This window comes from Amphiura filiformis, chromosome 2, assembly GCF_039555335.1.
Source record: "Amphiura filiformis chromosome 2, Afil_fr2py, whole genome shotgun sequence".
Taxonomy (NCBI): Eukaryota; Metazoa; Echinodermata; class Ophiuroidea; order Amphilepidida; family Amphiuridae; genus Amphiura; species Amphiura filiformis.
The window spans coordinates 57246660-57273403 of NC_092629.1; the positions used below are offsets into that span (position 1 = coordinate 57246660).

The 26744-nt window shown below is 38.5% G+C and overlaps 1 protein-coding gene across 1 annotated transcript in view; it reads left to right on the plus strand.

Annotated features, from left to right (window-relative positions):
* LOC140146434 (transient receptor potential cation channel subfamily M member-like 2) overlaps nucleotides 1-26744 on the plus strand; it is a 122996-nt gene that overhangs the window by 56238 nt on the left and 40014 nt on the right. The window contains 10 exon segments of the mRNA XM_072168282.1: nucleotides 1196-1329; nucleotides 12379-12523; nucleotides 14083-14217; nucleotides 15391-15639; nucleotides 16864-17038; nucleotides 17351-17498; nucleotides 19164-19354; nucleotides 20768-20900; nucleotides 24595-24721; nucleotides 25964-26072. Coding sequence (XP_072024383.1) covers nucleotides 1196-1329; nucleotides 12379-12523; nucleotides 14083-14217; nucleotides 15391-15639; nucleotides 16864-17038; nucleotides 17351-17498; nucleotides 19164-19354; nucleotides 20768-20900; nucleotides 24595-24721; nucleotides 25964-26072 — 1546 coding nt within the window.

Here is a 26744-nt window from a genome sequence, read left to right on the forward strand (position 1 = left end):
TATTCCCCAGCCATGGAAGGCCTGGTAACTGATGACTTCCATAAATCAAGCTCTCATATATTGCAGCTTTCTGATAACTGATACTTCTAATCAGATTAATGGGGACTTGGCAGAGATGATATCTTACACTTCCCACAATGCATTTCTCCCATTTCAATTTTCTGCACTGATTTGCTAGCTAGCGCAACATGGGTCGATAATGACAAAAAGTACCTTCGAACAGCAGATCTTGCAAAATAATTGTGTATTTCTTGACTGTTGACCCCTGTTTAGCCAGTCTTTTCTCAACATAAAAACAAAGGGAACCTGTGCAAACAAGAGTGACATTTGATGTAATAAGGTGATGTGTCATGTTGCAAAGGATTCTGGGAAGGGTAAGATATCTTCTCTGGGGACTTGGTTGGTTGCAAAAACAGCCTGGGTTCTTAAAGGAAGGTGACCTGATATATTTTGAAAAAGAATTCTTTAAAACTGATGTATAACTTAAAATGTTATCCCTTTCATGCATTCATGCAAATAGAACATGTAAATGTGACTAATTCCTTATGAAATTACTGATATTTATACAGCGTGGTAGTCTACAGTATTTTTATTAATGATAATCATCATCGACCTCACACAAGGTGGTGTTGCATGTGGTTAATGATTTTGACTCAAACTTCTTCTTGATCACATAATTGTAGGTGCTGCAATGACTGGTTGTGGTGGTCTAGTCCAGATTGGGATGGCGCGAATATGAGTGTACTCCCGACTGAATGGGCTGGTTGTTCTCCCCACAAAGCATTCATGTGGTGGATGGTCACATATGAACAATATATAAATTTTACCGTAACCATGCGGGTATAAGCCTACCGCTCTTTCTCAAAACATTCTGGACACAAGGGTGCACACGGCTACATGTATAAGACCATTTAATTTTGCCCAAGCCCTCACATTTAAGAATTGTGAAAAAAGTTGATATTTCATACTTAAAACATTGGCATAGATGATAGAAATTACCAGTACATCGGGCATCCAAATTAGGAAGATTTTTTTTACATTCAAGTACTAGCCCCTCCCCTGTTATAAGCCCACCCTCGGTTTTGAGTGGAATTGCCCATCTAGGGGAGTGTGCTTATACCCGAGTGGTTAAAGTACTTTTTGGTTTTTTAAGATATTAAAAAGAATATACTTTTCATTTTGTTTGCACACACAGGATAGCGGAGAATCAGGGCTGAATGATGACAGTGTACAACTGAAAGTGGTACGACCCAGGAAGCCTGACAGGGCAGACAGCGAAGAAGAACTAGAACAAGAAGAGGAAGAAAACAAAGGACTTAGCTCAGTCAAGTAAGTTTGTTTGTTTATTTGTATGTTTGTATGTTGCATCAAACAGGTTTGACAGAAAGAGAAGGGACTCCATCATGTGCTCATGGAGATTAAACTTAAAGAGAAGGGACTCCATCATGTGCTCATGGAGATTAAACTCAAAGAGAAGGGACTCCATCATGTGCTCATGGAGATTAAACTCAAAGAGAAGGGACTCCATCATGTACTCATGGAGATTAAACTGAAAGAGAAGGGACTCCATCATGTGCTCATGGAGATTAAACTTAAAGAGAAGGGACTCCATCATGTGCTCATGGAGATTAAACTCAAAGAGAAGGGACTCCATCATGTGCTCATGGAGATTAAACTTAAAGAGAAGGGACTCCATCATGTGCTCATGGAGATTAAACTTAAAGAGAAGGGACTCCATCATGTGCTCATGGAGATTAAACTCAAAGAGAAGGGACTCCACCATTTTTTGTTGTGGTGCCCATGGATATTAAAAGAGTTGCTTACAGATGTGTAAACCAAGCGTGAACCAGTAACCAAGGCATGATGTATTCACTACGACGGTGAACAGAAATTAAAAAGAATTAAAAAAATGTCGCAAATCTTGATGTCGTCTGCTTCTGAGGATCGTTGTCAGGTTTGTTAATTATGTCGACTCCTGAAATTTGAAATTGATGCACATACACTAACAAATGACAAATAATTTTCGCATTTTATGAGTTGAACAAAATATAATTTTGTTAGTATTTCTTTGCTATAATTATTTTATGACATCTGCTTTTGCAGGCTTTACTTTAAATTTGTCAGCATTGGGCTATTCCAGTTGAAATCCATACACCACCCTATGGAAGATATGACCTTAATCTCCCACACAGGGGGTGTAGATTTCAAATGGAATCACCCATGCAGGTTCCCTATTTGAAATTCACACTCCCTGTGTGGAAGATTAAGGTCATGTCTTCCATGAGGGTGTATGGATTGCAAGTGGAATAGCCCATTTTAAGTTTTGTTTTGATATCGTCGTTGGGCAGGAAAAACCTATGTGCTTTTGGCCCCTGAACATGTTTAAAACAAAACTGCCAACAGGTTACATAGGAGGTTTTGCTGTAAACATGTTCAGGGGCCAATGACACGGGAGGTTTTTTCTGCCCGTACGACGATATGCTGAATATTGAATTTTGTTTTATTTCATCTTGTGTTGCGGCAACTACCTTTCGCTGTCTTCTTTTGATGACTGTTAAATAACTGGTATGTAACCATGGCGTCCTACAGTGACAGGTATCATGAAGTATTTTCCTTCTCATTTACCATGCTTCAAACACTTCATATGTTCAGGCATGAGAATTTTCAAGTTTAAACCAGAATTCAGATTTTTTATTGTCAAAAATGTCTGCAATTTCTTTTAATTTCGGCCCATTTTGTTGGTGTACTTAGCCAATTTCATGCGCCTTTTCAGGTTTTTTCCCAAGTATTTTCAGATTTTTTTTTTCATCAAGGTTTATTCTCATGTCGGATATGTCTGTGCATTTTACAAAAAAGCCTGCACTGCTTTCCGTTTTCCATAGCAACGCTCGGATAAACAAATAAGCATATGAATTCAAATTATGAAGGAATCCTGAACTTTAGAAAAAAATGGGGTATATTTGCAAAAATAATCTGATCCACTAGGACCAAAGTTGGAAATTTTGAAAATTGAGTTCTAACCATTTCTTACTTGCTCAGTACATAGAGTTACTGATTGAAATCCACACATCCCTGGCATATGTGCTTGGTTATAAACTTAAAAAGTTATAAACTGTTTCATGTTCATTTTCGTATGTTTTTATTGTATTATCGTCAGCCTGATACGATAATCGCCCAAGTCATTTTTTGTAATTTTGAGAACGAAGTACAAACTGTGTTTCAAGCATGCATTTAAACATATTTATTCACCAATTTTTGCACAAGCACAAATGATAATGAGACAAATTAAAGGGAATAATCAGAAATGATTAGGATTATTACGTAACTGATGCATGCTTGAACTATATTTTGTATTTTATTCTCAAAATTACAAAAAATGACTTGGGCAATTATTGTAGCAGGGTGACAATATATCAATTTCATAATTGCAGACTTTAGTCTTAAATGACTGGATCAGATCACTCCGCAAATATGTACCAAATTTTAGGCAAGATTGGTGACACACTAGGATCCACAACATCCTCATCTATCAATGCACAGTTCGTTAACTCCAATACATTTAATACATTCATTGCATGACCTTTGAAATTTTGAGTACAAAAACTCATACTCTTGAAATTGAGGACAAATTTTGCACTCTGAATGTTTAATTGAAGTTATTGAACTATGCCATTGGGATGAGGCCATTGTGGTCCATAGTGTGACACTCTTGTGCATGGTAGCAGCTTTGATGTGTGCTAATCAATTTATTAGACTGTAAACAAAAGTGCCTGCATGCTGTGTGAATGGAATGAGCATCAATATATAAAGTCGGAATTAAAGATACTTGTTCGCTTCTGACGTCACCCGTCAATCAAACTCGGAAATCGGTTTGTTTACGAGTTGTCGTGATGAATTAAATGTTTCAATGCAGTGAACAAACAGCGTGCCTCATATGGTTATAGTTTTGCACCTTCAAGCATACAAACCGTCTTAAAAGTTAGGTCTTAAGTGATTTGAAACTTTGTTAATGCCTAGAACATATACCTTTAGCCTGGTTAAAGTACCGACATCAGCGGCCATTGTCTGCGATTCCTTTTATCCATTGAAGGCACCAGATGAATGAACCTCCCTTTTATGTAGTACTAACCAATCAGACATAGACCGTAAGGTACTAATTTCGAGGAGCATAACAAACACCAAATTGGTGTCATAACAAACACCAAATTGGTGTCCTGTGTCGTGTGGTCTTTCAATTTGTGCTTATACTTGGCAGACTTGACTATGCTTCAGTGGTCATGAAAGGATTCAATAGATAACCTCTGCCCCACTAATCCCCAGCTATTGTCTGAAATTGCTCCTCGGAAAATATATTATAACAGCTCAGTCCTCAAATGATAGTCATATCGACCAAAAGATAAATGACTGACTATCATTGAGGACTGAGTTCCGCAGTCTACTAACCAATCACAGACTATGGGGAGTTGGATTGACAGTATCTTCAGACAAGAACTAGTATCTTTATTTTTGGCTTTTATAATACAGTAAAAATCCGAGTCAAGTTGCTCGGACATAAACAAATGTTTAGGGTAGTTTGTTATACTTTTTCATTGTATTTCTTATAATTTACTAATATCTATAACACAGATATTTATAAATTAAAAGAAAAAAATGAAAAAGTTTACCTAACTACCCTAAAAATTTGTTCTTGTCCGAGCAACTTGTTAATATGCACATATGCTTATTATCGAATTTTACGCCTACGGTAATATTATCATAAAAAGCCTAGTTTCGTATGCCGCTCGTTTTATTCTGCTCCCTCCATACAAACCATCTGCCAATGATAACATTACAAACCCTTGTTGATTGATTGAAAATTTTCCCTCGATATCAAGCATGTCATCAAGCGCACCCTAAAACATTCCTTCCAAGAGTTAATATTCATGAGTTATGCACGGAGAGTGATTGTATTTACTGAACTCGGATGTATTTCACTAGGATCCACAACATGCTCATCTATCAGGGGCACAGTTCTTAAACCACAATACATTTGTACATTCATTGAATGACCGTTGAAAATTTGGGTACAAAAACACTACTCTACAACTTGAGGTCAAATTTTGCAATATTGATTATGTAATTGAGGTTATTGGCCTATGCCATTGGGATGAGGCTGTTGTGGTCAATAGTGTTTATAGTCTGCCATCAAGTAAGGACACACATGTGTGTTTTATAGCACGACAACATCTAATAGCATGGAGCATTTTGCTATCTCGTAAGTCTGTTATAGATGGTTTGGACCCAGTGGCAGAGCCAGGAATTTTTTATCAGGGGGGGGCATGGGGGCAAAGTGAATTTCAGGGGGGGCAAAATCAACAAATCATGCACAAAATTGGGCCAAGAGTTCTGACTGGTGGCATTTTCCCCCATGCCCCCTATGACACCGCCACTGTTAGTACGTACTGTTTCTGGTACTGTAGATAAGCCAATTAGAAATGGCATTATATGTTCTAGGTGACAATAGAAGCCTATGCAAATAGTTCAATTAAATTTGTAATTGGGCAGGAAAAACCTCCTTTGTGTCACTGGCCCCTGAACATGATTAAAGCAAAAAAATTTAACCTCTCATGTATCCTCTTGGCAGTTTTGTGTTAAACATGTTCAAGGGCCACAAGTACATAGGAGGTTGCCAAATGACATTATGCATTTTGTAAATGTTTCAGTGTGGACTGCTTATCTTGATACATTGGTCTATTCCAGTTGAAATCCATACACCCCTTATGGAAGACATGACCTTAATCTGCCACACAGGGAGTGTAGATTTCAAATGGAGTTACCCATTCAGGTAACCCCATTTGAAATTCACACTCCCTGTGCTGAAAATTAAGATCATGTCTTCCTTAGGGGGTGGGTGGATTTCAACTGAGATAGCCATATTGCGCATGTTCTTAGAGTTTGACTGCATTACTTTTTTCTTTGTCCTGAGTACCTTTCACTCAAAACTATAGTGAGAAACCATGACAATATCCCTGAAAAGGGGTATTCTTGTGAGCATCAGCATGCACTGCAAGATCATCAACATAGTGGATTTAATGTCATGTAAATATTGAACAGTGATCATGGTTATCCACTATAGCTTTAAATGAAAGGACTGTTGTCTCTGTTAGATTGCTTTTTTTTAAGTAGGCTTGTTCTAGAAATATCAAAATCTGAATTGATTTGAATTTGCCATCAAAGTGACATAGTTAATCGGATTAACTACCATAGCAATAGCAATAGATGAATATAATTTTGACTATATCACCCTGCACTTTAACGTTCACACAGAACCAATGCATTGAACCATAGAAAAGAAGTTTTCATTATCAATTGGACCAATCAGCAACATTGTTAGAATAATTTCACCATGCAAAAAAAATGGGGTGAAATATTTGCAAAGCTCAATTCTGATTGGTGAATAAAATGAAGATATCATATAATTGACCAATCAGAGCCAATGTTAGATCAGCAGGTAGTGCCAGCCTCAGGGGGTTAATCATCACTCTAACACAGGCCTTCTCAGCTAGTTTATTTGAAGTGCCAACTGGGAAATTTTAGTGATAATGAAGTGCCAACATGTTTAGGGAGCATTTTGTGAGGGAGCGTGTGCGCGATCGAATGCATATAGCGGATGGGGTCCAGGAGGCCCACGCCTTATGGCCACTGTAGGGTTCCAGTGGACGTGTGAAAGCCCCAGCCGCGGGGGTCCAGGGGACAGTGCCCCCGGAAGCTATGAGATTTTAAAGCTATCTAAAGGCTCAGATGTGGTATTTTCACCCCTTTTTTGTAAACAATTTACGAGGAAAAAACTAGTAAATTTACCGTCCAGGGGACAGTGCCCCCGGAAGCTATGAGATTTTAAAGCTATCTAAAGGCTCAGATGTGGTATTTTCACCCCTTTTTTGTAAACAATTTACGAGGAAAAAACTAGTAAATTTACCGTGCGTCACTTCATGCGCCACTTCTACTAACTCCAAGCGCCACAAGTGGCACGCGCGCCGCCAGTTGAGAAGGCCTGCTCTAACATCTGCTGAATATTTTTAAAGTAGAAAACAGAATTACACATTGCATTTTCCAAAATGGGGCATTTATTCAAGGCAAATGTTTAATGGGGAAAAAAGTAAACTCAACCATCGGGACGAAGTACAACTCACTTGTTCAAGAACATAATCAGTATGAAATGAGGTAAGTTGAGGGATGAGGCTGTCGATTGGGTCAAATACCAAGCCATAGGAACACTTTAGCTGAGTTTCAGACCAAAATGCCTTATGATTTCCTATTAAGCCGATCGCAGTTATCTCAAAATGAGATTCTAACTGCAAAGTTAAGTGCTGTGTGTATGTCAAACGCATGCTTCAATTACCAGGTGCGTGTTGCAAAAGCCTTCTGGTGCGTTGCTAGAAAATCGCGAGAGACAAAAATCGATCATTTGTGCATGCGTTTGCATGTAATCTTGTATTGATATCAAGATTAGGAATCTTGTTATAAATAGCACTCTTCAAACTTGTGAGGAGTGCTATTTTGTGAATGAGTGTGATTATACTTATGTGATGTAAGCTTAAAGATTAATGAGTGTGATAAATCTCATTCCTTATGATCATTTAAGGAATGTGGAGGAGTATGATCGCACTCATACTCCTCAAAACTCAAAGCCTGTTTTGCCAAAATGCCTTATGATTTCTATTAAAGGCTTAATGTACGATTTCCTTCCAATTTTAAATTTGTCATTATATACTCAAAATGCTGAAATAATACTAGTAATAATTATCTATATAATAATACGCATCGTCTATCTGTCTATCTGTGTGTCTGTGTGTCTGTCTGTCCGCCTATTTTCTCGGAGACTAGGGGTCGCATACGTTCCTCAAACTTGGTGGGTGGGTGCAGCTTGGTATGAGGAAGAACGAGTTTATATTTTTTAAGGTCAAAGGTCAAGGCCGGGGTCAAGTTCAATTGAAGTCTAATTTCAAACACTTAAAATGGCAAATCTAGCCATGCCAATGTGTTGACCTTGGACTCTCAAACAAAAGTTTCCACGGTGACCTTTTCCTCAGGTTAAGAGGTCAAAGGTCAAGAAAGGTAAAAACTTCAAATTGCCCCTATAGAGCTCAAACTTGGTGGGTGGGTGGACCTTGGACAAACAAATAAAAGTTTCCACGGTGACCTTTTTGTCAGACGTACAGTTCATAGGTCAAAAAATGTAAAAATTTCAAATTGCTCCTATGAAGCTCAAACTTGGTGGGTGGGTGGACCTTGCACTAACAAATAAAAGTTTCCACAGTGACCTTTTCGACAGACCTACGGTTAAGAGGTCATAGGTCAAGATAGGTAAAAACTTCAAATTGCCCCTATAGAGCTCAAACTTGGTGGGTGGGTGGACCTTGGACTAACGAGCAAAAGTTTCCACGGTGACCTTTTCTTTAGACCTACGGTGAAGAGGTCATAGGTCAAAAAGGTAAAAATTTCAAATTGCCCCTATGGAGCTCAAATGTGGTGGGTGGGTGGACCTTGGACTAACAAACAAAAGTTTCCACGGTGACCTTTTTGTCAGATGTACAGTTAAGAGGTCATAGGTCAAAAAATGTAAAAATTTCAAATTGCTCCTATGAAGCTCAAACTTGGTGGGTGGGTGGACCTTGCACTAACAAATAAAAGTTTCCACAGTGACCTTTTCGACAGACCTACGGTTAAGAGGTCATAGGTCAAGATAGGTAAAAACTTCAAATTGCCCCTATAGAGCTCAAACTTGGTGGGTGGGTGGACCTTGGACTAACGAGCAAAAAGTTTCCACGGTGACCTTTTCTTTAGACCCACGGTGAAGAGGTCATAGGTCAAAAAGGTAAAAATTTCAAATTGCCCCTATGGAGCTCAAATGTGGTGGGTGGGTGGACCTTGGACTAACAAACAAAAGTTTCCACAGTGACCTTTTCGACAGACCTACGGTTAAGAGGTCATAGGTCAAGATAGGTAAAAACTTCAAATTGCCCCTATAGAGCTCTAACTTGGTGGGTGGGTGGACCTTGGACTAACAAACAAAAGTTTCCACGGCGACCTTTTTGTCAGACCTACAGTTCAGAGGTCATAAGTCAAAAAACATAAAAATTTCAAATTGCTCATGAAACTTGGTGGGTGGGTGTAACTTTGGCCAAGGAAGCTCAGATTTGAGAGCGAAAGTCAGGTCAAATTGCAAAAAGCTGCAATTGAGCTCATCTGTGAGGACAGTGATCCCAGCCAAAGGACATACCCTCATTTTAAGATCTGCAAAAGCCAATAACCATGACAGCCGAGAACCGCGAAATACGGGTACCGCCTAGTCAGGAATGGTTTTTGTTAATTTTGAGCTGAAATAACGAGGTAAAGTGAAAGAAACACTGCTTGTTATTTTGGCCGTCTAACACGCAGTTCTATGGGAGGACATAAAGTCATAATTTTTTTAATTATGACTTTATGTCGAACTTTGCTCAGAAAAATTTGTATCCCATGAGGTCATTCCAATAATTTTCCAAAATATATCTTACTATAATTCACCAGAATCTGTCTGTTTGTTTGTGTGTTTGTGTGTTTGTGTGTCTGTTTGTCTGTCCGCCTCTTTTCTCAGCGACTGGGGGTCGCGCGTTCCTCAAACTTGGTGGGTGGGTGCAGCTTGGTATGAGGAAGAACGAGTTTATATTGGTTAGTGGGTCAAGGTCACCCAAGGTCATCCAGGGGTCAAATTAGTAACAACTGTTTTTCTCGGAGACTGGGGATCGCACGTTGCTCAAACTTGACGGGTGGGTGCGTCTTGACCCGGGACAGAACAAGTTTGTATTGGTTAGTGGGTCAAGGTCACCAGAGGTCATCTAGGGGTCAAATTAGTAAAAACTGTCATATGGGCATGAAACTTGGTGGGTAGGTGCATCTTGACCTAGGACGGAACAAGTTTGTATTGATTAGTGGGTCAAGGTCACCCAGGGATCATCTGAGGTCAAATTAGTAAAAACTGTTTTCCGCCTATTTTCTCTGAGACTAGGGGTCGCACGTTCTTCAAACTTGGTGGATGGGTGCATCTGGACCTCAGATAGAACAAGTTTGTTTCAGTTAGTGGGCCAAGATCACCCGAGGTCATCCAGGGGTCATCTGAGGTCAAATTAGTAAAAACTATCGTATGGGCATGAAACTTGGTGGGTACAGTCAACTTTTAGAGTAAAATTTTTGGACGGTCATTTTGGTGTCATCCGGGGTCACCCAGGGGTCATCTGAGGTCAAATTAGTAAAAAATGTCGTATGCGCATGAAACTTGGTGGGTACAGTCAACTTTTAGAATCAAATTTTGGAAGGTCATTTCGAGGTCACAAGGGGTCACCTGAGGTCAAATTAGTAAAAACTGTCCTATGGGCATAACACTTGGTGAGTACAGTCACCATCAGCCAGGTAATCGCGACAGCCAAGAACCGCCAAATACGGGTAACCACCTAGTTAATTTAATTTGTTTTTCAAAAACATGAATCTATATAATAATACGCATCGTCTATCTGTGTGTCTGTCTGTCTGTCTGTCCGCCTATTTTCTCGGAGACTAGGGGTCGCACGATCCTCAAACTTAGTGGGTGGGTGCATCTTGACCTGAGACAGAACAAGTTTGTATTGGTTAGTGGATCAAGGTCACCCAAGGTCATCCAGGGGTCATCTGAGGTCAAATTAGTAAAACTGTCATATGGGCATGAAACTTGGTGGGTGGGTTCATCTTGACCCGGGACATAACAAGTTTGTGTTGATTAGTGGGTCAAGGTCACCTGAGGTCATCCAGGGGTCATCTGAGGTCAAATTAGTAAAAACTGTCATCTGGACATGAAACTTGGTGGGTAGATGCATCTTGACACAAGACAGAACAAGTTTGTATCGGTTAGTGGGTCACGGTCAACAGATGGTCATCCAGGAGTCATCTGAGGTCAAATGAGTATAAACTGTCACCTGGGTATGAAACTTGGTGGGTGGATGCATCTTGACCCGAGACAGAACAAGTTTGTATTGGTTAGTGGATCAAGGTCAACAGAGGTCATCCAGGGGTCATCTGAGGTCAAATTAGTAAAAACTGTCATATGGGCATGAAACGTAGTAGGTACATTCAACATTTAGAGACAAATTTTTGGAAGGTCATTTCGGGGTCACCAGGGGTCACCTGAGGTCAAATTAGTAAAAACTGTCGTATGGGCATGAAACTTTGTGGATACAGTCACCATAAGTCAGGTAATCGCGACAGCCGAGAACCGCCAAATACGGGTGCCTGCCTAGTATATCATATTTTCCTAAAATTTGCTGAAGTATATGTTGAAAGTAGCTTAAATACATTTAATTATCAATTTCTACATAAATCATGCCTATTCTGTAAATTTAATGTTCAAAATTGGGCCTCATTTAACAGAAGAAAACTAAAGTCAGCATATTTTTTTTCTGTGTTATTGTTCCTGGTGTTTTGCTTTGTTTCCATGTGTCTTGCTTTTTGTAAGGTGCTGTGCCTTCTGTAGAGCACCCTTATAAATATTGTCTAATAATAATCAAAAATAAATAATAATCATACCTGCATTTGGTTTAAATGGTTTAGATTTAAGCATTTCTGTACTGTTTTCCTGAGCCTTTTATGTAAAAGGAGCCCATTGTGCCCCCCCCCCATCCTTGGCTTGCCAAAAATTGCTTTGCCCCTTCCCTTTCTTGCCCTCCCCTGAATTTTAACCTCCCCAGGACGCATAATTATTGCGCATTGGTCCAGTTGAGCACCATATTGTTGAGGGAACACTGGAGGGAGGGAGGGAGGTGCTTGTGGCATCCACTATTAACAGTAGCGCTTTGTAGCCTTGGGTATAAGTGCCATTAACATGTTTTAGACAGTAAGCCCGCACTAGTATAGTGAACGTGCTGTTAACGATATGTACCCATCATCCAATTTGGCACTAAGACACTGTCACTGTAATTGACAGCTATATCTTTCAGTTTTAGTGACTTTTTACAGTCACTGCAGAGTATACTACTCTTTCTGTCAGCATTCAAATTACCATCATAATGGCTATTCCATTTAAAAACCATACCCCTGTGGAAGATTTTGGAAATATGTTCCACGGGGGGAGTATGTTTTTCAAATGTAATATTGGTCAGAGTTAATCATTTTGAAACCCATACTCCACCTGTATTATGGCTTTACCTATATCTTCCACAATGGGAGTAAGTATTTCAAATGGAAGTTACCCAATTGTGTATTCTATTGAAAATTGATACTCCCTCTGTGGAAGACTTTAGCTAAATCTTCCATAGGGGTAGTGTGGAATTTAAATGGAATATCCCAATTAACTACAGTAAAATAAAATACTGTGCTGTATTCTTGTTGTAGGTTACTTTCTGGTGGCGCACACAGTGAACAGGATTACATGGCCACAGCTGACGTTGATATCCATGACAGTGGCAAAGAACTTACTACGATACAGAGGATTGTCTTATTCTTTGATTCACCAAGGATAACATTCAGGCATAATGTGGTAGGTTTACACCCAAATGTATTGGGAATACACCCAAATGCATTAGGAATACCACCAAAATTGTATTAGGAATACACCCAAATGTATTAGGAATATGCCCAAAATGTATTACGAATACACCCAAATTGTATTAGGAATACATCCAAATGTATTAGGAATTTACCCAGGTGTATTAGGAATACACCCAAATGTATTAGAAATGCACCCAAATGTATTAGGAATTAGTGATGTGGTCGACATGCCTTATGTCGACATAATGTCGTCGGCACGTATGCCGACATGTCGACATCAAAAAATCATGTCGACAAAATTTTTTTTTTTTTTTTTTTTTTTTTTTTTAGTTTTTCAAAAATATTTTTGGCCAGAAAAGCAAGTTATACATGTAGGCACAAAATTACTTGTTATTCAAGGTTGAAAACCAGAAAAAAAAAAAAAAAAAAAAAAAAAGTGCCAATTTTTTTTTTACAAAGTTGGATGAACTTGTACATTTTGATTACCTTTGCTTCTATTGAACAGTCAGGGACACATTGAATTAGTATGCATTGCTAGCTGTTCAATAGAAACAAAAGTAATTTTTCCAACTTTGTAAAAAAATTGGCATTTTTTTTTTTTTTTTTTTGAGTAGCAGTATTTCTCTGGTTTCCAACCTTGAATAACAAGTCAGTTTGGGCCTATAACTTGATTTTCTGGCCAAAAATATTTTTTGAAAATTAAAAAAAAAAAAAAAAAAAAAAAATTTTTTTTTTTTTTTTTTTTTTTTTTAATTTTTTTTTATGTCGACACACTGTCGACGTCGGTATACGAATTATATCGACATGTCGACAATAAAAAACGGTGCCGACCACATCACTATTAGGAATACACCCAAATGTATTAGGAATACATCCAAATGTGTTAGGAATACACCCAAATGAAATGTATTAGGAATACACTCAAATGTATTAGGAATACACCCAAATGTATTAGGAATACACCCAAATGTATTAGGAATACATCCAAATGTGTTAGGAATACACCCAAATGAAATGTATTAGGAACACACTCAAATGTATTAGGAATACACCCAAAATGTATTGGGAATACATCCAAATGTATTAGGAATTTACCCAGGTGTATTGGCAATACACCCAAATGTATTAGAAATACACCCAAATGTAATAGAAATACACCCAAATACCGTAAAACCCCGTCTACAAGCATATATAGTGTTTTTTATAAAAGCTTAATAAATTCGAAGCAAGCGTTAATATACCAATACAATTGATCGGTCTTAAAATAATACTTGTTTGTATATGCTTGGATCCGTAATTTATTTGCTCAAACTCCATAATGGCGACTGGATTAATGTAGCTTTCATCAGAAGCACACTATATGCTTGTAGACGGGGTTTTACGGTATATTAGGAATGCATCCAAATGTAGTGATTTTTTTATATTTTTGACATGCCCTTTACATAACCCATTTGATGATATAGCAAACGTTTAGTGTAGCCACTTGAAAGAAACCTCCACTGAGCATAAGACTTACTTTAATTGATTGCTGTTTTGTTTCATTTTCAGATAGCGTATTTCCTCTTTTTAGCTCTGTTCTCGTACATCATGTTATCAAATAGTTTCACAGAACCGAATCCCAACCCAGTGGAGTATGTGCTCATTGTTTGGATATTTACACTCTTCATAGAGGAGTTTAGACAGGTTAGTGCTTATAGCAGTACTGTCATCGCGGTACGCTTTTGTCAATATGTTGTTGATAAACAATATATGAAAAAAAATATGCGCTTTATATTCCACCACATGGGAAGAGGAAACCGGGACAGCCGCGCACACTGTACTTACAGTATGTCCAGCACCTCCTGGGAGATACTGAAGGGATGCTGCAGCCAAACAAAATTGTTTCGCTTGCCCAAGACCGCATTAGTTGGAGAAAGCTTGTAGTCGCCTGCTCCGCAGCCGACTGATGATGATGATGTTGATATACAACTGAAAATTCTTCAGGATTTTTCCTTATTTCAAGAATTTTTGTGGCCAAAATGTACACAATTTAAGCTTTGAATCACACCCCTGACGAAAGTTGATCAGACATAGACATAAAAATGCAGGTAACGTTATATGTTGGGAATGTTAACCCTAACCGAACCAAGTCTCACTAAAGCTCACTATTAAAACCACTGCGTGCATGCATTCCACATGACTTGATGACACTTGATGAGTCATGTATACCCAGGGAATTGCTGCCCGGGGCAGCGTAACCTTTGTGGCTACAGGTCAGTGATCTTCTGCATGGCATGCGAGGGGTCCGAGGTTCGAATCCTGGGGGTACCAAGTGACTTCTTTGTTCACCTTCTCTCCTTTTTCGTTTCTTCTTTCCCTTCGGTTAGGGTTAATCTAATTCTGTGGAATGTATAAGCAAAATCCCAAATACCATTCCAGATGAGTCTGGTGCATCATTTTGATATGGGTGTAGCAGCCAAGGAGGGCATCATTTTGATATGGATGTACACATACGTGTAAGCTTATTTTCCCCCAAAGGAGGGGGGGATGATCACTCACATAATATTTTGCCCCCCCCCACACATGTGGGGCTTATGTTACAAATGGTTGCCTGATTGTTTGTTTCTTTGTTTGGCTGTCCAGGCGGAAGCAAATTCATTAATCTACTGTGCAGCTCCAACGCAATAACTTCAAACTTGGTATTGTGATAGTATATGGTGGCCTGATGAGCTGTATAGTTTTGTGTCATGTTATTTGCATATTTATAAATAGTAATGAGCTTATTTGCATATTGCATATTATTTGTATTACAAACCTTTGTTTAGACGCCTATTAACTATAAACCGTAGTAATTCTAGTTATATTTTATCATTACAGATTGCTCAAGGAGATTCCCTAAGTTGGAGAGTCCGCTTCAAAGACTGGTTCTTTGATCCTTGGAATCAAGTGGATCTGTTGACTCTGCTCTTGTTTGCCACGGGCATAGTTCTACGCTTTTTCCAGGAGACTCTAGAAGCTGCACGCATCATCCTGGCTTTGGATCTCTTCATATTTTTCCTACGTCTTCTCAATATCTTCACCTTGTATAGGAACATTGGACCAAAGCTTGTCATGATTGCAAAAATGGTATGTATCTCATAAAATTAAACATACCCCTCATAACACACTCCATCCACATACGAGGGGGTATCCAAAAGTTTTGACATCACCAAGAAGTGAAAGAGCTATACCGATGAAATTTTGTCAGTGTAATCACTGGTCCTTATGTACATTATAGTCCAAAAATGGTCTCATAAGTATGTTTACTTTCGTTACAGGTGGTGCTAGATGGACAGTAGGTGCATAACCTGCAAAATGGTGAAAATTGAGGCATGCAGTGTGATTAAGTTCCTGCATTTGAAGGGTTAGGCCTACAATGCTCAGAAAATCTATGATGAAATGAAAGCAATCTACGGTGATTATTGCCCATCATATGGCACTATTGCTTTTTGAAAAAGGAATTTCCAAACTGGCCACATGTCCCTCACAGATGAGCCAAGAAGTGGGCGTCCATCACTTACGGATGATGCAGCTACAGTGAAAAAACTCAAAAAAGTGGAGGATCTTATCATGAAAAGGTTATGCGCCTACTTCCTATCTAGCGCCACCTGTGAAGAAAGTAAACATACTTATGAGACCATTTTTGGACTATAATGTACATAAGGACCAGTGATTACACTGACAAAATTTCATCGGTATAGCTCTTCTGGGTGATGTCAAAAACTTTTGGATACCCCCTCGTACACCCCTTACGAAATGACACACTTACTTACAAAGTTGACCCACTCACCTACTCCCAGAAAGACTATACCATTATGTGCTAATGAAGTTAACTTGTAGGCTGAAATAGGCCATAAAAAAGAAACATGTTTGGCAAATTTTGTCCTGATTTTGATCTAGTTACACACAGGAGCAGTGCATGTCTACAGAAGAGTTATTATTTTATTCCAGTTGAAATCTACTACCCCTCCTGTGGAAGACATGACCTTAATCTTCAACACAATTTAAATGAGGTTATCTGAATGGATGACTCCATTTAAAATCGGCACTCCCTGTATGAGCGATTCAGGTCATAGGGGGTGTGTGGATTTCAACTGCAGTACTTCCAATCTGTGTGTCTACTGTTGCACACAGATTTCTTGCTTTCATATCACATGCCTTTTTTACTTTTTTGTGGATGAAAATGGCTGGAATTATTTAAAATTGTTTGGAATTTTAAAATCTTCCTCAGTGGGATGTGGATTTTAAATGGATTTACCCATTGTCATGTAAATCTAAAATGTTTTTTGTTTTTTTTTCCCCTTCATCCAGTTTCGAGATTTATCGTTCTTCATCTGCATCTTGTTTGTGTTCCTCCTTGGGTATGGTATTACAGTGCAATCTATCCTGTATCCACATATCACTGACGGCGCAATGATCATAGAGGGCATCTTCAAACGACCTTACTTTCAGATTTATGGCGAGCTATTTCTGGAAGATATCGATCGTAAGTAATACGCACTCCAAATTCAAAATGTATGTCACGCAATCATACAATTCTCTTAAACATGCTTATATTTTCTGTAATTTTTGTTTATTTTTTGGCCCCTACATATGTGTGGGGCTTATGTTATCATCCAAATGGTTGGCTGCTTGGCTGACCAGGCGGAAGCAAATTCATTAATCCACTGTGCAGCTCGAACACAATAGCTGATCAACTTCAAACTTGTTATGGTGATAGTATATGGTGGCCTGATGTGCTGTATAGTTTTATGCCATTTATTTGCATACTTATTTGCATAATTTGTATAATTCACAGCTGGGGACGACTGTTCTAACAACAGTACTGAGATTGCTGGAGGCGCCCTCCCATGTCCAACGTATCCGGAGATTGGCATTTTGCTTCTCGCAGGCTACATGGTTATCAGCAATGTACTCCTACTCAATCTCCTCATTGCTATGTTCAGGTAAGAATCAAAGATATTATACAGGAAGAGCTTGGAGTCCACCATGTTTGCACATCAAAGAGATTATAGTCTATCCACATAGAAGTACAAAGCAAATAGACCTCGGAAACTGGAGGTATGAGAATAATTATTTCAGTGCGATGCTTCTTTGGCGCGCCAACTGCTGCTTGCGATTTGTGCACCACACTCTATTCAAGCGTCACGCTCGCGTGTGGCAAAGCATCGACCCCGATGCCACAGATTTGGTTTGTACTTCTAAGTGGACAGACTGTAGACAGGGAGAGCTCAGAGTCCACCATGTTTGCACATCATAGAGATTATACAGGGAGAGCTCTGAGTCTACCATGTTTGCTCATCACTCATGGAGGAGAAAAATAATGTACCTTATTACTGTTTCATCATGTGCCCAACAAACTTTGTTTCTTTAGTGCATGCTTGTTTGTGGTCTGTAATGCCATGAACTGATTACACAAAACGAAGGGTTCCGGATGAGAAAAAAAACCAGATAACAGATAAATGCCATTTTAGACCTTTTTAAGTTAATGCCACCAACATATGCTGTATATACAGTAGTTTAAATTGACACCCTATTTTTACAAATTCCAACGTAAACTGTTCAAACTATGACCAAAAGTAGCACATATGTGATACGATCATGTAAAATCAGTCGGAACTCGGAAATATTAAATTTACTGTTTCTTATAGATGAGTCGACTTCTCACGTCAATGCCTGGCAGTATGCGCATGCATCATCACAATTTCCATTGTGTTTTTCCTGGCAGTAGGCATGCATTTTGTTCAGGGCTCGTGTTTTTAAAACTCCCGCCACAACACAATACGGCTATTGAACCGTGAAGTGGTTACATGGGGTTACTCAAGCATATCGATATACCAGTCCCTTGCCTTTGTTGATAAATATTGAGGTCAACTCATCTATAGGATAGTAAAAAGCATCTGGATTTTGCAGAAAACCCCATTGAAATTGAACAACCAGTTTCAAAGATGAACAATTATAAAGAGTTTCCAAAACAACAGGAAACAAAAGGAAATATTTCCTTTGTATGGTTATATCTCAAAATCAATATTTCCGAGTTCCGACTGATTTTGCTTGATCGCATCACATATTTGTTTCTCATTATTTTCTTTATATTTAATCAGTTATATTTCAAATTGAGAAAAATGGATGTATCGTTTTTTGCATCTTAACTCTTTGAGTGTTACATGCACAGACCATTGCAACACTCACCCTTGCTTGAAGACCCCAATTGTCATTCAATTCCTTTGCCCAAAATAGTGGTTCCTATAAGTGACAGTCCAATATTGGAGATTTCACATAGTGTAACTCAGGGGTGTGAAATCTCCTCTTTTAAGCTGAATTCCTCTTTTTTGGAAATTTCTTTAAGGCAAAATTTTAGCTTTTTCTTTCATTTTCTGCCCATTTTGAGCATATTTCAGTGCTTTACCTCTTTTTTTCTCTTTTTTGAACAAAGTTGCTCTTTTTTCAATAGAGGTCACTCACACCCCTGAGTGTTACACTTGAGGTTGCACAAACTATGAGTTCTCCCAGTAGGATTTATAGGCACTATATGTTTTATGTTTGATGTGAAAAAAAAGATAAAAATTAGCCATGCATATCAACAATTTCTGTTACCTTTTTGTCCATAGTTACACTTTTGAAAAAGTCCAAGAGAACACGGATCTGCACTGGAAGTTCCAGCGCTATGAACTCATCAAGGAGTATTTCAGTCGCCCACCTCTAGTACCTCCGTTGATCATAATATCTCATTTTGCCTTCATTGTGAGATTTATGGTACACAAATGTGGATGCTGCTTGTCTTGGAAACATGGACAACTCAGTAAGTACCACACACTATGGACCACAATAGCATCATCCCAATGGCATAGTTCAATAACCTCAATGAAATGATCATAGTGCAAAATTTGACCTCAAGTTGCAGAGTATGAGTTTCTGTACCCAAAATATTCAAAGGTCACTCAATAAATGTACAAATGTATTGGGGTTAAATAACTGTGCCCAGATTGATGAGCATGTTGTGGATCCTAGTGACAGAGCTTCGGCAAAGAACCGATCCACCCTTGATTTGAATCTACCGATCATTTTAAATAAAATACCAAAAATTAACACGTCCTACTGACACTCCAGGTGAGTTAAGGTTATTAATTATTTTAAACTGTTGTGATTTGGTAGTTCACAGCATCTTACGAATGGTATGGTAGTGAGCTTTGACAAAAACTGCATTTCTCAATTCATAGCGAGTGTGTAGAAGAATTAAAATATCACAGATATACTTTTATAGGTGCTGCGGTTCTTGAGTTACGTTGTAAAGAGGGCTGAAACAACAACACTTTTGTAAAACGTACATAACTCATTAACAACAATAAATTAAGCAAGTTTGCAAAGTATATGATTTGTAGAATGAACTTTTGCAAAACATCAAGGTGTTAATTTTCATTGATCTGGATAATGAAAATTGATTTTTAGGTTGCTTCGACCAACAATACCTCGTCTACCCTTAAGGTGCCCTCTTTAATTGTCGATTATCAACTTTGACTAATAGCAACTAGCTAAAACAAGTAAAACCAGTTTAAAACCATGCACCTATGATAAGTAATCAACATTTCTGGTAAAATCTGATGTGGTAGCTAATCGCTGTTGTCAATATTCAACTTTTCCAGTAAAATATGATGTGTTTACTAATTTTGCGTGAAAATAATAAGTGATGATGTAAAAGGATTAATTACTATAGCAGCAGATGAATACAATTTTTGAATAGATCGCCCTGCACTGCAACATTCATGTGGTACCTATGCATTGAACCCATAGATGTCAAGAAATGGTTATCACTCGCATCTGTAAGATTAGTATCTTTGAAAAGAGCGGTATTGTATTCAATCTATGGTTGCAGACATACACAGGTGATGAGTGCAACCTGCTTCTTGGGCAATCTATTCAAAAATTGTTTTCATCTATTGCTAGGGTAGTTAATCCGATTAGGGAGGGGGGAACAACAACAACAACAACAACAACAACAACAATTTATAAAGCGCCAATATACAAAAAACAATTGTTCAAAGGGAAGAAAGACTTCTTAAAGGGGGACCGGACAGCTGCCCTCTTGCTGCTCTTTTAGCTATGCTCAGGAGCAAACTGGGATATTTGCATAGCTAAGGCACTGGTTTTTCAAAATCAAGAACGAGTAAGGGTTATTTAAATTTAATACGCTATTTGTGCCTTTTACATTGTTTAGAACAAAAACTGAAGAAGGGTGATGTGAAGAAATTGGTACGATGGGAGGCCTTCATGTCTGAGGAATACATATCACGAAGGAGACACATGGAAGAACTGGATATTAATGAACAAGTCAGGGGGACTGGAGACAGGTGAGTCCTCTTTATTTATATCTTGTTTTGATTTTGCAGACAGATTCGAATCAATGCATTTGCGGGATGGCGTCACCGACGTAGATTACAAATCGCCCTTCTACGCGTGTGTATACGTGCCGTGGGAATACATGTAGGTTAGTGTGTGTGATTCAAATCTGGCACTGTGAAATCCTACATGGAGCATATACACACCTTAGGGTGATTTGTCCATATGCTGGCGTCGCAACCCCGCATATGCACTGATTCAAATCTGCCACAGTGAAATCTAACATGGCGTTACTCTCAACTTGAGACAAGACACACTATAGAGATATTAATGAACATGTCAGGAGTGACAGGACAAGTGAGATAGTATTGCTTAGGCCTACATCTTTTCTAGGTGTTAAAATGTTAAGAGGTGGAAGGGGCTTTGTGGATTTGTTATCCAATTGTCTATTCTATTTGAAACTCATACTCCCTCTGTGGAAGACTTAAGCAAAATCTTCCACAGGGGAAGTGTAAATTTCAAATGAATATAGTCCAATGTGTGTTCAATTTGGTAAGGGATGGCTTCAAAACTCAACTGACCTTCAACCATGTACACATGCACCGCTGGGGCACTCACTAAAAGTGAGTGACTGGGATGATTGCCCCCCCCCATTTTTCAACTCTCTCTTATCCAATGACCTCCTTATTTTTTTTCTTTTTAATGTCACCAAAAGGCCATCCTTTTTCAAGAATTTTGAAGAGTTTTTGATAATTTCTCAAAAATTTCCCAGACTTACAGAAAGGCCACCTTTTTGGTATCAAGTTGCTCACTCACCAAAACATAGTCGTAGCAATGCTGAAAATTGTGAATGGCCATCACGGAGAGGTGGGCTGCCAAAACATAGTCATGACTCAAAATTGGCATCATAATTTAAAGAATAACATAAGAATTGGCTAAAAAAGTGTGGCGGCCATAGCCTACCTGGCTTCCCCGTTTAATGGCACTGACCTGGCCTCTCCACTTGCTACAGCCCTGCACCAAATGAACCCTAGTTTCGAACTGGTGCCCCCACCCTGGCTGAACTATCTTTTACCATAACCCACAGTGGACTATTCCAGATGAAATCCACACACCCCCTATGGAAGACTACACCCATCGAATGTGTGTCATCGGCCCAGTCATCGGCCCTCAGACACACACACACAGGCATAGAGTTCTGCAGCAGCATGTTTTGTTGACATTTTTTAATGTTTACATCCATTATGACAGTTCTAATACCATCATTAACACAGGGCTGCCAACTAGTACGAATTTTCCGTATTTAAATGCGGAAATTGGTCAAGAATACTGAGTACGGTTTGTGTCCTAAAATACGTTTTTCAAAAAATTTGATATATGTATTAAAAGTAAGGCTATTCAGAGATTTTCACTGCTCGTATTTGGCAAAATACAGACCTGCCAACTGTCCCCCAGTCCCGCATTCCAAAGTTTAAAACCCGAAAATATGGAACGTGCCACATTTCCGTCCATTAATAAATAATATAATGTGCATGCACGATCCGAAAGTCGGTAGGAAAACGATGTCGGAATACATCTTGTAGACCTATTCTTTTGCACTGAGAGCTAAATAGTTAACTAAATAGGCCTACCTTCAGAAAGAAGACATAGCATAGTAGCAGTTGCATGTTTATAATGAAAAATATTAATGTGCATGCACAATCCGAAAGTCAGGAAAAATTGTGTTGAAACCATCTTGTAGGCCTATTAAATAATTTGTTTTATTTGTATTTTATTGGTTTTTTTTATTAACCATCTAACTGCTACATCCCGTGCTACATTATGCTATGTCTTCTGAAGGTATTTAGTCAACTATTTAGCACTATTGGTGCAAAAGAATAGGCCTACAAGTTGGTTTCCGACACCGTTTTCTTTCGACTTTCGGTTGATGCATGCACATTAAAATTAATAGTTAATAGGCCTACAAGAGTCATATCTCGAAATGGTGCATGCACATTATTATTTTTCATTAACCATTCAACTGCTATGACAGGTTATGTCTTCTGAAGGTATTTAGTTAACTCTGTAGCTCCATGATGAAAAGAATATTTAAGCCTACAAGATGGTTTCCTACATTGTTTTTGCTCATGACCTTGGCACATTGGGGTGGGTGTGGGTGGGTGGTCGGGGGGTCCACTTAAATCAATGAATTATTAGTTTTAAATTGTGCTTCACATATGTGTAAGTCAGATGCATAGGTCATGTAATAAAGCCATTGCAAAAGTTTAAAAAATGCTTCATACATGGTTAAGTATAGGGGAGTGGACATTTCAAAGTGCTGTAACTTGGAAATGGAAGCTCTTTGAAAATTAGTGTTTCTCATGAAAACATGTGTTTTAGGGTTTCAAACAGGTTTGGGAATGATAAAAAGCTGGGGCTTGAACACCCACCCACCAGGGCGCTGCCCCTGTACTTGTTTACATGTGTCTAGTGACATCTGTGTAAAAGCGCCCACAACGGCGACCTCTTGTGATTTTTTTTTTTTGCGACTTTAAAAAAAAAAATTTAATCCTTTCACTACAGTGCTGTGATTAAGCCAAAAAAGTTGTTTCTCAGGAATATTGATTTTGAGATATAGCCAGTAATCCCTTTCAACTTTCTTTGTATTTTATTGTTTTGAGTAACACTAAAATGCCTATATCTTGAGAACCGTAAGTATATTTTCAAAATACGGATTTTGTATGCAAAATACTGATTTTGAGGTTGAAAAATACTGAAATGTGTTTTTCAAAGTTGGCAGCCCTGTTAACAACTCAAATACAAAGGATATCAGTTGGCAATTGTAATGTTATGCAATCAAGTTTACAACACTATCTGTCTTACAATGAGCAGAAATCACTGAGTCACGCCATTCAAGTGGCAATATTGATTACCTCAAGTGGCCTACTGCAGTAACCTGATATAACCCTGTGTGATTTCTATGTTATTTTGCAATAACAAAACCATGTTTTCCTTGATTTTGGTATGAAATTGAGCAAATAAATATCAATGTCATGTCAATTTAGAGTTATTAAGAGCAACTAAAACTGATTTGAGGTAAGTTGTATCTGTTTGGAATCTGTATTGACTATTCTGAGGGAATTACTGCAATGTAAACAAACTAACTCATGGCCCATATGAACATGGTGTACTGGTTTTCAGTACCCTGTTTTCCATGGGTGACTGTAGCCTAGGAACCCATGGATTCGATCCATGTAATGGAAGACATGACTTTAATCTTCCACACATCACAGGGAGTGTGAATTTCAAATGGAGTCACCCGTTCAGGTAGCCCCACTCCCTGTGTGGGAAATTAACTCTCTCCATGCGGGTGTCGACTGCCGTGATAAGTTTCAGTTGAAAAAAATAATAATAAAAAATTTCAGAGTTGGTAATTTTCAAGACCATATTTGGATTCAGCATGAAAAATGCACTAAAATGAGTACAAACAAGCCTAGTATTGGTTCAGTCGTTCTTGAGATATTTTGAGGAAATATCTCAAAACTTGGACCTTTTTATGTTCAAGCCTATGGCTAGCATGCAGAGCATTAATGTCATGTCCATAGGGGGTGTATGGATTTCAAATAATAGTCAATGATCGCACACATCATAATAATTACATATAATTATTTGGCAGAAGAATGTGAACTCATGATTTTCTTTTTTTGCTTCTTTGTTGCCTCATAGAGTTGACGGTTTACTAGAGAAGATGGAGATGGTATTTGCAGATCCAGAGACGGGTGTTCCATCCAAACACTTAGGCCTACTAGGAGAAAAGGCTTTACAAGAGAGACTCAACAAACTGGAGGATCAGGTAAGCTTATGTTATCTTTGTTGCCTCATGAACTGATGGTTGACTGGACAAGATGGACATGGCACTTCCAGACCAGAGATGTTCTCAGACCACTTTTGGTCTCTGTCCAAGATTTTGACCTACAATCCTAAAAAAAAGTCTAGAAACATTTAAGCATCTTTAGGGGCAAATTTTGATCCCCCTCCCAGGTGCACTGTTGAGACATGGAAATGTGTTCAGTGTGTCTCGAAAGTGTTGCAACATTGAATGATGGGGGGGGGGGGAGTGTTAATTGAAGGCTCAGCTTTCTTCTAATACCAAATATTGAACATTTTTAAAATACATGTTTGACTTTATTAAAGATGCTTGAAGTGTTCCAAGGACTTTTTTTGAGGATTATAGTCTTAAGGTCTCACCCACCTTTGCACAGTGCATCAAAGTGCATCAAAACACACCAAATTGCATTCAGAATTATGAAATATTGAAATTCACGATGTAATACAAATTTTATGGAGAATTATTGAAAACTGACATTTAACTGTCCTCAAAGTAAATTATATATATCTAATGAAATACTTAAACTGTATGTATTTGGGAGGAAAGGCCGACCATCATATGAAATTTTGACCTTTTGTATTGAAGATATACATGCAGTTTCCCAAAAGACCTAAAAATTTTGACAATTTTAGGATCTATCCGTTTATTGGCTGCAAACTCCAAGAAAAAATTGACTATGATCATTGAATTTTGAGGTGGCATTTTTGCTGGGGAACTTTCTCCTTTGTACTTTGTTAGTATTTTCATTTGGTATCCAAGGTTGTATGTTCACATTGTGTTTTTGAAATGATCATGGTTGCATCGCGCACAGCTTTTTGGCAGCTGTGTTTATACAAATTAAACTACTATAGTAAACAAATATTTACTGCTATGAGGGGCATGGTTAAAATTATAGGCCCAAGGTGATCTCAAAACAATGCTATGATTTTGAGATCACTGCCAGCCTATAATTTTAACCATGTCCCGAATATAAAGCAGTCAATTTTGTTTTATATACCAAATGGATGTACATGGATGTTGGGATTGCGCATGCGTAGACGCACACCGGTCCATAGTTTGTTTCCATGACTGGGCGTAGTTCATTTTGAGGGCATAGCTAATTCAATGACCACACTTTTAACCAATCAGATGAGAGGAATCTATATATGAGGTATATAATTTTCGATATGTTAATAACAGTTCTTTATATTTTAATTCATTTTTCAGTTGGAGAGGACCAATGATGCTGTAGATTACATCATATCTGCCCTGGCTGATAACAAAATAGAAGCAAAGACTGGATTGCCAGAACTCAAGGACATCAAACCCAGAGAAGGTAAGATTTGTAACTAACAATGTAAGGGTACAATATTCAACTTACAAGTGACCCATACCCCATGCACAAGACCAATTATGGTGTGGAAAATTCAGGAAAATTGGTAGGAATGATCGCGTATCATCGTCATCATCTTCCAATACTGTGCAGAAACCTCCGCTGGAGTATACTCGCACATTAGTTGCGGTGCATTCAAGTTAGTGCAGACAACAAAGACTGGTGCTGATCCAAAACGATATACAAGGTGAATGTGCAGCTAAAAAGATGACTGGAAAGTGGACTGGTTAGGTGAAGGAGACGCTACACACTCTGGACTTGAAGACGTCTAGGGTTGGTGACTCAACAACTTCCTGGGGCAATGAATTCCACAGACGGATAGTGTTGGGGAAGAAAGAGCCTTGCAGTAAAGCTGTGCGGGAGAACGGAACATGGAACCTCTGAGAGTTGCCCCTGGTGGTGGCGTTTGAGGGGATATTTATGAATAGGGCTCACCTGGGACAGAAATAACATACCTCTACCTCGTCTGAGGTCTCCCAACACATTCACATCGAGTCTCCTGGCCATCATATAGACTTGGCAAAGTGTAAATTATGGACAAGGAACCCAGATATTTTGAATGTGGTGTTAAAAAGGAGGCTAATTACATCAGAGTAAACCAGCCATCACTGAACA